This window comes from Lygodium microphyllum, chromosome 12 (assembly GCF_053477565.2).
Source record: "Lygodium microphyllum isolate KBCC chromosome 12, Lygodium_microphyllum_v1.1.10, whole genome shotgun sequence".
In the NCBI taxonomy this organism is placed as follows: domain Eukaryota; kingdom Viridiplantae; phylum Streptophyta; class Polypodiopsida; order Schizaeales; family Lygodiaceae; genus Lygodium; species Lygodium microphyllum.
The window spans coordinates 104,397,640-104,411,966 of record NC_141146.1 but is presented as its reverse complement, the minus strand read 5'-3'; the positions used below and the strand labels follow the sequence as shown (position 1 = coordinate 104,411,966).

At 39.3% G+C, this 14,327-nt stretch overlaps 1 protein-coding gene across 1 annotated transcript in view; it reads right to left on the bottom strand.

Annotated features, from left to right (window-relative positions):
• Nucleotides 1-14,327, bottom strand: part of PRMT10 (protein arginine methyltransferase 10) — an 85,669-nt gene that overhangs the window by 36,036 nt on the left and 35,306 nt on the right. The window contains exons 2-3 of the mRNA XM_087689802.1: nt 11,627-11,819; nt 11,336-11,441 (exon numbers count right to left, since the gene is read on the bottom strand). Coding sequence (XP_087545928.1) covers nt 11,336-11,441; nt 11,627-11,819 — 299 coding nt within the window. The remainder of the gene's footprint in view (nt 1-11,335; nt 11,442-11,626; nt 11,820-14,327) is intronic.

The window sequence follows — 14,327 nt, the reverse complement described above, 5'->3', positions numbered from 1 at the left end:
AAGCACGAGTGTTTGATACAAGTGTCCCTCTCAAGAAAGTATCTCGAATCTCAGTTTCAGCATTGCCATCCATAAAACCATAGTAAAAGAGTAACTATAGGCAAAAGTCCAAAATGACAAGCTCCCACTGCTAGGAAAACCCAGTAGCAACCCAGATATACAATGCAACTAGCAATGTCAAGAAGAGCATAAACCACGAAGTACCAAATATTATCAAACATCCAAAGATATCAATACAAAGATGCATACCAAAGTGTATCCACCACTAACAACGTGCTGACAAGAACAATAGGCAATGTCTACAAAGACAATGTATGCATAAACCAACTATGCATTTACATAAACAAGACTCTCATTTTCTCTAATGAACCAAGCTCTACAAAGGAAATGCCAAAGTACTCACGAAAGCAAATCGGAAATGTCTAGAGGAGCAAGGTAAGCTCAAAATGGATAAATATAGTCCCAATAACCTTTAGAGTAGACATCCCACAATCTAACCCACATACCCAATAACCTTTAAAGCCCTCCTACCTACATCCCAACAACAAAGAACACCAAAGCCCCATGTGAAGTAGGAAGCATATATACATATTACTCTATGAAGCCAGCAAGAGAATATATGCGAAAGGAGTAGCATATATTCATTCACACAATCCAAATTCCAATATAAAACCTCCATTGAAATGGAGAGTCTCTAAGACGAAAAATCTAAACTCCAATATAAAACCTCCATTGAAATAGAGAGTCTCTAAGACGAAAAATCTAACCACCTAAGCATAGAACTAGAACTCCAACCATCATGAGCTCCTAGAGGAATGTTCAACCATGGACTAAGTTTGAACAAAGTTTACCAAATTGGAAACGTAAGCATCCAAAGTGGCAAACAATCATATAATGAAAGCTAAAATCTATCTGAATGCGAATTCCAATGCAAGGTCTTGTTGGAGAGAGGGAGCCTGTGTCTGTGCCCACGCAACCAATGACTCACTATTGTGCGAGAATGGCTTGTGTTTGATATATGGATTCCGTTTTCCAAGCACATATATAGACTTTGAGTTCTCCTATCCAATGTTATTGTGTTTTCTCTTTCCTCTCTCTTCTATCTTGTGTTCAATAGTCTATTTCAGCATTCTTTTATGCTTCCATTGCTACATCCACTTTTGATAGCAATCTCTACAAAATGGAAAGTGAAAATCCTATAGTAAGAACATAATCCAAGGCAATCATAAACATCTTGCAAAGTCCACAAATCTAGGCAACCACAAATGGCCTCCACTATTGTTGGATCTATCCTACCACCATCCTTACAGACTATGTGTGTCCCAAAAAGTATTCTCCTCTAAGAAGAACTCACTCTTTGTGCAATGAATGACAAGCCAATACCTAAGAAGTTCTTGAAAAACCATGGTCAAATGTTTCCTACACTCCAATTTATTCTTTGAATAAATAATGATATCATCGAAAAATGCCCCACAAAGGATTTAAACATGCATGCAAAAGATCCCATCCATTACCCAATTCATGTTACTTGAGCATTAGTAAGCCCAAATATCGGGCTTGATCTCCAATTTCCCAACAATGGGGGTCATAACTTACAAGCTAAATATGACCACGACATGCCAATCTTGCCTCACTCATAAGCCCCATCATCCCTATATAAATGCCCAATCTTCTCGCCAATACCCAAGAAGAAGTTTGCACATGCATCTAAATCAAAGAAAATCGAAGCCATCTAACCTGTCACATAGCCACAAGCCCTATACAACAGCAACTAAATTGGCCTTTTATTGACCATATGTAGAATCAAACAAACAATTGGTTTTATCTTCGTACCTTTGTCATCCTATTGCTCTTACTATTTGTTACTTACTCTCTTCTTATTAGGACAATCACGATTCGCGTGCTATGTGACCCTTCTCTCCAAAAAGAAAAATCTTGGCAGCAACCCTCAAAACATCACATTGCTCTTGTATCTTCTAGTTCTAACCTTTCTATCCACGAGATTGTAACCTAACATTCTAATGAACAATACCAAGCTTGATTGGATTCTTGTCATATTCCTTGACTTGTAACTCTTGTAGCCAATACCTTTTCCGTGCAACAATTCATCAACCATGGGAGCATTCTCAATCATCCGAAATATGTTGTGCACTTGGGTCTTTGTGTTGAGATATTGAGCTCCACTCGTGGTATGCCAGGGTGACCGTTGTGCATTTATATCACCGACTTGTTAGTTGCGGATGCGGTTGGTACACCGCCCATGAATAATAGCTAGATGAAAGCTATCCTTATCCACTCTAGTTCGTGGCTCAGTTAGTATGCCACCTTAGTTAGTTGAGTTTGGTTTGAGACCCATATATTGGGTTCTTTTATTTCTATGTACTTGAGTTCTTTTGGCTTACACAACTAAGAAGAGGAAAACTGTTTTCAGCCTCCACCTTTGTGTGTATTCCCCCATTATGCAAGCAAGAAAGCTACAAGTGAGACTCATTCCTTCTCTCCCACAATCTTGACATGGTATCAGAGCCTTGTTCGTGGTAAGGAGCTCAAGAAAGCAAACCAAGCTCGCGGTGTTCTGGTAAGAAGACTAGTGTTGCTTTCATTTTTCTGTTTTGGGAGCAAGTCTCTACAGGTAGCACAACCGGAAAGTGCAAGAGTGTATTGCCTCAGATTGAGACGCCCTTCGCGGTGTAATAAGAGGGTAATATATGCTACGGGAGGGGGCTTTAGTCTTTGGTACCTCTGTTTTTTTATTTAAGGACATTTCGGGGCCTGTTTTGGAGGCGGAATTTTTCTGCATGCACTCAGGAAAAGGCCCAGTTTTATGCTGTGCGACCACTGTTCTACAGGTCGGTGAAAAGTTACTGTAGAAATTGCATCATATGCCTGTGCGCAGAGACATTGGGAGGTACAGAATCATCCTTATTGCCTGTTGATGCAAAATCGTCACTAGGAAGTGACTATTTAGTCAAATACCACTTTCGTCAGTTTTGTAGATTTCCCCTTGTGAGACTAAAGCTGTGTTCTTTGCAGTGACAGAATTTTTTACAGTGTTCTGTAATGGCGTCTGATTCTCTTTCACAAATTGTCACTGAAAAGCTTGACAAGAACAACTTCCAAGCATGGAAGTTCAGAATAACGAATTTCCTTATTGGAAAAGGATATTGGGAATTCGTTGCAAGAAATGAAGAAGAACCAGTTTTTCCTGATGTTCCCAATCAACAGCAAATGCAGGCATTTAAAGCATAGCATGAGAGAGCCAGAAAAGTTATATGCTGGCTGTCTATCAGTATTTCAGACTCTATGATTGTGCATATTCAAGATGCAAATACGCCAAAGGAGGCACGGGATACTTTGTCAAAAATGTATAGCACAAATACGCAAGCCAGAAAAATGCAGCTCAAGCAAGAGTTGCACAATGTGCAAAGAGAAAATATGAGCATCAATGACTACCACATGAAGGTGAAGAAGATTACAGATGCACTTGCTTCCATTGAGTCGCCAGTGAAAGATGATTTAGTTTCTGTGACCTTGAATGGTCTAGGAAAGGATTACAGTTCCGAACATCCATTTCCGTCCGTGAAAGATTTCCTGATTTTGAGGAGTTGATTGCTCTTCTAATTTCTAAGGAGCAGAGAAATGGTGGTACATCTTCTTCAGGAGAAACTTCAAAAGAAGCTGTCTTCTACTCAAATGCTAGAAGAGGTAGAGACAGAGGTAGAGGAGGCCGATCTGGAGGCCGTGGTAGAAATCAGAATATGCAACAAACTCAAGAAAACCAATCCTATGGAGGAGGACGTGGTAACTCTAGAGGCAGCGGGAGCCAAAGAGGTCGTGGTGGATGGCAAAGAGGCCAAAATGCAAACAGTAATGTTGAATGCTACTACTGTGGTAAAATGGATCATATAGCTAAAGACTACTATAAAAAGCAAAATGACATCATGAATGGAAAATTGCAACAAGGGAATTATGCATCTTCTAGTAGACAAGGTGATGACAGAAATGAGCATTTATTTATGATGCAGCACATGAACAATTCTGTGACAAGTGCAAAAGAAAGCAACGATGTATGGTATATTGACTCAGGTGCATCAAACCACATGACAGGTCATGCAGAATGGATAGAGGATACAAGGAAAATGGAAAAACCAAGATTTGTGGAGACTGGTGATGATACTGCACATCCTATTGTGCAGATTGAAAAAATTCCTTTGTCTATGCAGAATGGGAAAAATAAATATCTGTGCAATGTATTTCATGTCCCGAATATCACCAAGAATCTGATTTCTGTTAGTCAAATGGTTGAGCAAGGCTTGCAGGTCAGATTTAATCCTCATGGATGCTTTGTTGAGGATATGAAAAATAAAGGTAGCTTGATAGCAAAAGGAAAGAAGAAGGGCAGAATGTTTACGTTGGATGCAGACATGCCTGAATTGAGTGCAGCAATGTTTGCACATGGAACCGGTGTAGTTGCAGATATTGATATCTAGCATAAACGCATTGGTCATGTTAATGTACAGCGACTTAAATCAATGCAAGTCCAAAATATTGTTGCAGGATTGCCTAAATTCAAGGTTGCAGAAATGCATAAGGTATGTGAAGCCTGTCAATTTGGAAAACAGGCAAGGAAACCATTTCCTAGACATGTTGTGTGGACTACTAAAGCTGCCTACCAGAGCTAGGTATCCTATGGATAGGTTGAAATATGATGGATTTACAGCCATTCACTATGCATATATGGTCAAAGTGATACAGGAACCCGAACCGACTTCTTTTGAGCTAGCCATGGGAAAAAAAAAAAGGAAGAAAGCCATGGATGAAAAAATGGATGCCTTGGAAGCAAATGCTACATGGGAATTGATACCTTTGCCTAAAGATAAGAATACAATTGGTTGTAAGTGGGTTTATAAGATGAAGCGCAATGCAGATGGTTCTGTGAACATATACAAGGCAAGATTAGTAATCAGAGGATATGCACAAACATATGGCATTGATTATGAAGAAACATTCAGTCCGATTGCAAGGATGACAACCGTAAGAGCAGTCATTGCTATGGCTGCATCAAAGGAATGGTCTTTACATCAGATGAATGTAATGAATGCCTTCTTGCATGGTGATTTGCAATAAGAGGTCTATATAGAGCAGCCACCAGATTATGTGCATGATGTTCATCCTGAGTTTGTTTGCAGGTTAAAGAAAGCCTTGTATGGCTTAAAGCAAGCACCTAGAGCATGGTCTGACAAGATAGAACAATATCTTGTCACTATTGGCTTTCAGATTTCCAAGGCAAATTTCTCACTTTATATGAGAAAAACAAAGAAATGTATTTTGCTACTTATCATTTATGTTGATGATTTGATTATGACAGGTGATAGTGATGAAGATATCCTTCATATGAAAATGCTATTGAAACAGAAGTTTGAGATAAAGGATTTGGAAGAGCTACGTTATTTCTTGGGTATTGAGGTGATTAGATCACCAAGTGGGATACGGCTCTTGCAGAGACAGTATGGATTGGACATGCTGTCCAAATATGGGATGACAGGCTGTAAGCCTATTTCAATTCCTTTGGAGCAGAATGTGAAGCTGAGCGCAGATGCAAGTGAGCTTCTAAAAGACCCTACTATATACAGACGCATACTAGGAAGTTTGATTTATATGACTATTACCAGGCCAGATTTGAGCTATGCTATTGGATTGGTAAGTCAGTTTATGCAGGCTCCAAGGAAACCGCATTTGGATGCGGCTAGACGTATACTCAAGTATGTGAAGTCCACATTGCAGTATGGACTACTTTATGAGACTGGGGTTCAGATACTGTTGCATGGATACACTGATGCTGATTGGACTGGTAGTATTTCTGATAGACAATCTACTAGTGGATATGTGTTCTCTTTTGGGAGTGCTCCAATCACTTGGAGCAGCAAGAAACAGCCTACAGTTGCCTTGTCGAGCACAGAGGTTGAGTACAGGGGCGCAGCAATGGCTGCATGTGAGGTAGCTTGGTTGCATAAGCTACTTTATGATATGCATCAACCTATAGATGGGCTAGTTGTCATTTATTGTGACAACATGAATAGTATGCACTTAGCAAATAACCCACTTTATCATGCTAGAACAAAGCACATTGAGATGCATTATCACTATGTGCGAGAGAGGGTTTTACTAGGTCTTATTGATCTAGTTTGTATTAGCACAGAGGATCAAATAGCTGACATATTTACGAAGGCATTGGGCGCAGAGAAGCTGCGCAAGTTCAGATACCTGCTTGGTGTGCAGGAATTGGGATTGAGCTCGAGGGGGAGTGTTGAGATATCGAGCTCTACTCGTAGTATGCCAGGGTGACCGTTGTGCATTTATGTCACCGACTTATTAGTTGCGGATGCGGTTGGTACACCGCCCATGAATAATAGCTAGATGACAGCTATCCTTATCTACTCTAGTTTGTGGCTCAGTTAGTTAGTATGCCACCTTAGTTAGTTGAGTTTGGTTTGAGACCCATATATAGGGTTTTTCTATTTCTATGTACTTGAGTTTTTTTAGCTTACACAACTAAAAAGAGAAAAACTGTTTTCAGCCTCCACCTTTGTGTGTGTTCCCCCATTGTGCAAGCAAAAAAGCTACAAGTGAGACTCCTTCCTTCTCTCCCACAATCTTGACACTTTGTGCAATAACCATGCACCTACTAAGGAAGTCCATAACAATGCTTTTCCATTTGCTCCTCCCTTGGATTCTCTCTATAAGAACTAACACGCAACAAAGGCTTCCCAAACTTTTTATTATACGCCAAGAATCCTTGCAATCTATTACCATCAACCAATTCATGCAATCTTCACCTTTGCTTTAAAACAACTAATAAGCCACATGACACAAAACTCTTGCTTGAACTAAACTCAATGGACCATGTTTTCCCTTGACCAAAAGATTAATCCACCATTGTTGTGCATTCCCTTTTAGGAAAGTAGATGCCTTGCACACAATGGAAAAACTTAGTACAGTTTCCACTTGAATAGGATATGTCAAGCTATTGAATAAAAATCTAAGGCTCATTGTATCACACACACTACTAGGTGTCTCAAACTTCACAAGTTCTCCTCTTCTCTATAATCCTTTGCTTTTTCCCTCAAAGTGAGATTATCATAAACAAGTAATCGTAAGAACATGGATTGATTTGCAATGTCGATTATCTAGCATGCTAATTTCACATTCTAAGACACCCACACAAACATACTTGTAGACATGACTACATCTCAACCTTAAAATTACGCTGCACAACCACATTTTCATGTATAACGTTGGATGGATTTGCTTGATTCCAATAGAAATTGCATCCCTACCTATACACCACCACTAGAAACTTGGCCACCTTGAACATTGGCTACCATAACCTAAAACACACAACTGCCTTCGAAATAAACCCAATGGAAAGAATCAAGATACTAATGAAATTGCTTGTACCTACCGCACTTGCTGAAATTTATTGTCATGTCCATTGACATCAACACCCAATACAAAACCAACCTATTGAACCCCGGGGAAAGTACAAATCATGGTACAAGGAAAGGCATACACTTAGTAGACACGCTTACCCCCTAAGGCAATGACTTGGGTTGATTTTCAATCTGCTTTCAAAAATATTTTATAACCAATGATCAAATTGAAATTTTTCAAAAATTATCAATTGGATATGAAAAAATAAAGCTCGGATGCACATTCTTAAGAATTTAAAGATTTATTGCAAAAAACGAAAGCCTTGGACGATCCTCAAGTGCTGCTCTACATGAGATACCTTTTTGGATTGCTGTTGGAATGTTTTGTTAATGCTAGCAATAGCAACAGCAATCCCATTAGTAAATTTGTTTTTGGCGTACATGATCTTTTAGAGGTCACTACGCATATAAATGGCCAAGACATTACAATTTAATTTAATAATAGTTCTACTCAAAAATTTTATTCTTTCTCACTTGATACAAAGATTGTGACTCCACATAGTATCCATTGACCAAGTTTATTGTGTCCAATATGCAGAGAACTCTACAATAGATCGCAAGGATCAAGTGGTACCAGACTCGGATCTTTTAATCCAACAATATCATCAAATCATAGATTTTCAAGTTATAAACCTTGACCATACCGATCTCATTCTAAATGGATAAGATGCTACAATTGTATTTAATCTTTTAAAGGTCATTTGACGTTTAAATAGCTAAGACATTACATTTTTATTTGATGATGGTTCTGATCATAATTTTATTTCTTCATACTTGATACAAAGACTCCAACCCCACATACCACCTACTGACCAAAGTTATCGTATCCAATATACAAAGGACTCTACACTGGTTTGCGAGAACCAAGTGATACAACAATTGGATCTTTCGATCCAACAATATCATGAGTTGAATGTAATATTATTTGCCATCGACGATTACCAGCGATTCCCTCAACAAAGCTGCCTCCCTAGGTATTGCTACTGCATGGTCCCTACCCTGCTTGATGTGTATGTGATGCAAAGATACCTTGGTCTCTCCTGCATCCGATTGCGACACAATATGTGACATCAAACAGTCAACCTCGATTCTCTCCAACATGGGCCAAGTTTTTCTAACCCTACCCCTTTTGTTTATTAGTGATGGTCAGGTCTTAAATGTGGGACATCAGTAGTTAGTCTGATATGTGGTTCTAAGTCCCTGATATTCGATTTACCCTTCCCGTTAAGGTTTTAAGTGTGGAGGCGTGTCCCTACGCGTCTATGATGTATACCCCCTGCATATGTCTCAATTTGATCATGTATCTATGCCACAACTTGCTTTTACCCTGATGGGGTCCAGAATTTCAAATGCCAATGCATCCATTGTAAACTGGGGCAACATTTGGCCAAATGGGGTCGAATTAGAGCAAATTCTAAGTGAGTAAAGGGGCAAATTGCCCAATTTATTTGTGGATTGTTGGATCAATAAGGGGCTTTTTAGGTCAACCAAAGAGATCGTGAAATCTTGCCTTGTAATACATCCATTGGCAATTGAAATTAAAGAAATACCAAAAGGGGCGCTAGTCTTGGGGCCAATAAGCTGTGCATTGTCCAAGATTAAAGTGGTAATGTTTGCATTTTTCAATTTATGTGAATTTTGTGCTTGTTGTAATTAGTGTTAAATCAGGTTATTTACCAACCTATCCGAAAAGGAAGACTGGTTTCATTTGGAGCAGATCATTCCTCTCCTTTTTTTTTGCAAGTACATACTCCGACTTCAGCATTCCCCTTCGTCTCTAGTGTTGCTTTCATCATCAGCCTGATCTGATGCCCTGGTTGACACATTGGTCTACGTGCAAGGATTGATCAACCCTCTTTGTATTCAGCTTTCTTTCATTGTTCAATGCAGATTTTCTTCCATTCTCTTCTTGCAATCTCTATCTATTTCTTTCTCTCTATGTTCGTGTTTTGCACACACTCACAGGTCAGGCATACTACATAGTGCAATTTTGACTTGCATTTGTGACCAAGCTGCTTGTGCCCCAATTTGCAGCCACTCAGACTTGGGCAGTTGCATTTTAAGTTTCGCCTGTTGTCCTATCAGCTTGAAACTTTTTAATGTCTGTTTCAATGGAACAATCAGCAATAGTTATAGACAGCACTGTGTCACTATGTTTGTCTACAGCACTTGTTTAGTAAGGCACAGAGCAATCAGCTTCTGTGCGAGCAATTGGGGGCCCTCACTAAAGATTTCCTTAAATTTGCTTGCCTTTTCTTGTTGCATTTCACCTTCTGTTTGCTAAGTTTTGCAACAGTATAGACTTGCATGTGCTATCACTGGGTTCAAGCCATTGTAGCTGTAGACAGCATCATCTTTGTTTGTAGTATCTAGTTAAAGGTCTTTGTGAAGCTATAGGGTGTTTTGACCACTCAACTAATGTAAACATCCATCCCAAGACTAGTGGGGATGGTGTAAATCACAGTAATCCAAAGAACATCTCAAGACAAGAACCATCCAAGAATAAGATAAACATGCAGCTCTAAACCCTAGTCTGCTAAACGCTTGTTAGACCTACAATCTCAAGAGATCCCCAACATGTACTAGTTTATTGTAATGATTATTATCTTCCTTATTTTGGTGGCCCAAGGAATAATACTGAGGTGGATTCTACACTTGTCTAGTATTTGTCAAGGATTAATATGAACATTTTGAAGATTTATCATACTAAGTCTTAGATGATTCCATCTTGCTACTACACATGCTAAAAACTTTGTAGAGGTAAGGCTATATCAATTGAAAAGTATGGCGCAATTAGGATTTCTAACTATGATCCCGGCTTCCAAGGTTCAAGAAGTGGATATTTTCTATGTTGTAGTGCTTATGTCTTGCCCACTAATCCTCAAGATAACCCCCATTACAAGGCTACAAGAGGTAAACATATCTCATGCATACCAAAAAAAAAGATTCTTGCTAAAAAGAAAAACAAAGATGAGGAAGCTAAAAACAGTAAAAAGACAAGGCTGCTTGGTTGAATTCTTTAGAAAGTAATGTGACTAAGATCACATGTATTATATACACTCTCAGTATACTAATGAGAAATTTCATATTGAGTAAAATTTGGATATTTTTCCATGTTTTCTAAGTTTGTTACATGCTACACGATACAAGACCAGGTGTGTGACTTCCTTAATACTTTGACAGCTGAGTGACAAGCTCTAGAAGATGGTTTATGTGGACAGTGGGGCAATCCCATAAGGATGTGGCTCTTTCTTGTGTAGCCAAGTAATTTCTAATGTCAAGAAATATGTTTTTAAATAGCCAATATGCAAACTTTCAACTTGAAAATAGCAAATCTTTTACCAATTTTTGAATGGCTTCACACCAAAATATAACTAAAACAAACTTATCTTAATCAAATGTTTTTTTTTCCCAATTTTAACAATTCACTTGACACCAAACCTTAATTTTCAGGAGAGAGTGCATAAGAATGTGAGTCTTTGGTATAGCCAATAATGTCTAGTGCTTACAACATGTATATTTTAGGGCCAATACTAAAATATTCAACTTGAAGATCTACAAGTTCTTTACCAAGGTAGCTCAGACTACAGTGAAATAACAAGCCTAGTCCACAGCTGCTTCAGCTTAGGTCATATACATAACATCTCAGCAAGCTGCAAAACTCAACTCATAACTGCTGTCTTGTAATCTCACAGAACTAGAGAATTTCACCATTGATATGCCTTCTCTATTTTCTAGAAACCAATAGAAGCAAGTGCTTTAATTCTGAATGCCACTCAATTTTCAGTGTTTTACACTTTGCAGTACCAAGTGCCTGCCATATAAGGACGGGACCCAGCTCTTACATGATTCCTGTTGGTTTCAACCACCGATCACGAGCATGAATGACAGAATCAAACATTGATTCACGAACAAGGAAGTACCCCATCCACTCAGATATGATGACATCAACTGTGAAGCAAAAGAGTCAAGTCTGTATTAGCAGAGCTCTTTATAATAGCATTTTCAAATTAATGTTCTATAAGTAGCACCAAACTTTCATACAGACGCATTCAACTGCACATGATTTTTTAAATTAAGAGCCCTCCATTTCTATTTTGAAAATACCCAAATATTTAAACATTGTATCCTGAGACCTTGTTCAGGTAGATCTATTTCTTCGACAGATCCTTCTATCACTTCGACAATGTTTTCAACACCATTGCCTGCAACTAGTTGACGAGCATGTTGAGCCATTTTTGTAGCTTCAACGGCATATACCTTCCTTGCACCTGCTTGAGCTGCCCAAATAGCCAGAATCCCACTGCCAGTTCCGACATCCAATACAGCCTTCAAAAGTAGCAATACTTGTGAGCCATTCCCTCCCTCCCATCCTCCCATCCTCCCTCCCTCATATATATTACATCCATGTGGCATTCAGTCCTCCCTCCCTCATGTGTATTTACTATTACATTCATGCTGCATTCAGACCTCCCTCCCTCATATCTACTTACCATCACATTCATGCTGCATTTGGTCCCTCCCTCATATATATAATATTCATGCTATTCATGCTGCACTCAGTCATGGCCTGGCCTACCATCACACTGTACATTCCCCCTTACAACTACTGCTTACATGGCCTAAGCTTCCTGGTGTTGCTTGTGTGATCTTTATCACATCATGCACTGTTTGGATATCCACAGTTAATGCATAGGACCAGACTTTGATGAGCTAACACCCAACCTAGAGTCAAGTCAAACATTCACAAGTACAGACTTCATGTGGACCCGAAGCCCACGCTGGTCACAGGCAATGCCCACAACTAGCCTGCCAGACCTGCAACTGACAACATTCATCCCTTCTTAGCTTCCCCTCTCCTCTTTAAAAATTGCCATGCTCAAACCTAAATCAAAGGTCCCAGTCTACAGGCTCAATAATGGCCTCAAGGCCATTACCATCATAGCCAATTCACTATGCTGCCAACCACATTGGAGTGACTAATGTGCAGGTTACCTTGGACATCCAAAATGGGTGCCCAGTGCCCACAGCATTGTGAAAGTCAATGGACGTCAAAGGAATTGAGTCCTATCATTGATTCCTTGTGGTTTAACTTGTTTCTTCCCAGTCTACAGGCTCAATAACTGCCTCGAGGCCATCACTATCATAACCAATTCACTATGCTGGCAACCACATTGGGGTGACTAATGTGCAAGTTACCTTGGAAATCCACAATGGGCTCCCAATGCTGACAGCATTGTGAAAGTTGCTGGACGTCAAAGGAATTGAGTCCTATCTTTGCTTCCTTGTGGTTAAACTTGTTTCTTTAAGAGTTCTCCTGGAAACATTCCATGTCTTCTTTTCAAAAGCAGCTATCAATCTAGAAAGCAAAATAGCATATGCCTATGAACAGCCTACAGCAAGTTTGAAAATCATGTGTCATTCTCTGGTCTCTCTCCCTTTCACACAACACGTGCTTGTTACCTTGGACATCCAAAATGGGCACTCAACTCCCACAGCATTGGGCGCTAAGCTGCTTAGTGTGAGCAACCCTTGATGCCAAAACAATTAAGAAGTCATATCTTTGATTCCTTCTAGACCATGTTCTCTAGGAAACATTTAGCGTCTTCTTTTCAAAAATAATTGTCAGTCTAGAAAGAGAAACAGGCTATGCATATGAACAGCCTATAATAAGTTTGAACAGCATGTGTCATTCTCTCTTCTCTCTCCCTCCAACAAAACATAGCCAAACCCACAGATTAATGGAGCAACCTCACCAAATATTGTTTTCTAAAATTAGTCTTCCTCAAATAACACTTTCAAAATTAAATCGCCCTAGAAGACTTGGAATCACTGCACCAATAAAAAAATCTAGGGAAACACAACAAACCCTAACCAGTTGAGTCATGCCAAGCTCTCACAACTCCTCTAAGATCCCATGCCCAAGCTCCTTGAGAGTCCTAGATCTATTTCTGAAAGAGTGCCTCCTCAATTCACACCCTCATCCCTACAAAGGTTTAACATCAAGGAAAAGCAAATGTTGCAAAAAAGAGATTCTATCACAACCAAAATCGGAGTAAAATTGTTCAAATCTTTAATCTACAGATGTCAAACATCTAGTTTCACTAGAAGAATCCAAGACAAACTTCCTTGCTCCAAAAGGCAATAATATACATATGGCATTGGTCTTTAAAATGCATGCCTACAATAATCTCAATCCTTTATATCTACATGTTATGTCCTCTAAAGATTCGGATGGGTGCAAGTAACATGGGTCGCAACGGTCATTAAAGTGACCCTAATGTGAATGCACCAAGGACATTTTAAGTTTAGTGCAACCAAGTCTTAATTATAGGACTCAAGGCCCTATTTTGTAAATTGTTGTGTGATCACCACTCTTGGAATCTTGACCCATTGGCGGATGAGTCATCTTGCAAACCAAGAGTCCAAGAGTGAAAGGAATGTGACAAAACAAATGTGAAACCAAGAGTCCAAGAGTGTTGCATCCCTAAACATACAAATGGGTGCTAGTAGCATTGGTCACACTTGTCATAAAGTGACCTAGTGTGAATGCACTCTACACACTTAATGGTTAGGGCAACCAACTCCTATTTATGGAGCTCAATGCCCAATTGTGCATATCATTGTGAGGCAATCACTCTTGGACCCTTAGCCCATGGGCAAATACATCCGTATATTGGGACAATGTGGACTACTAGTGTGGGATGACATTTTGGTCTAAACCAACATTATCAGCTTGCTGTCCATACTGCATGCCTTGTCCACAATCAAGTATTGCATTTTTTCCAACACCTTGTGAATTTTTAGATTGAGAGGCCTCATCCTTGCTTAATCCTA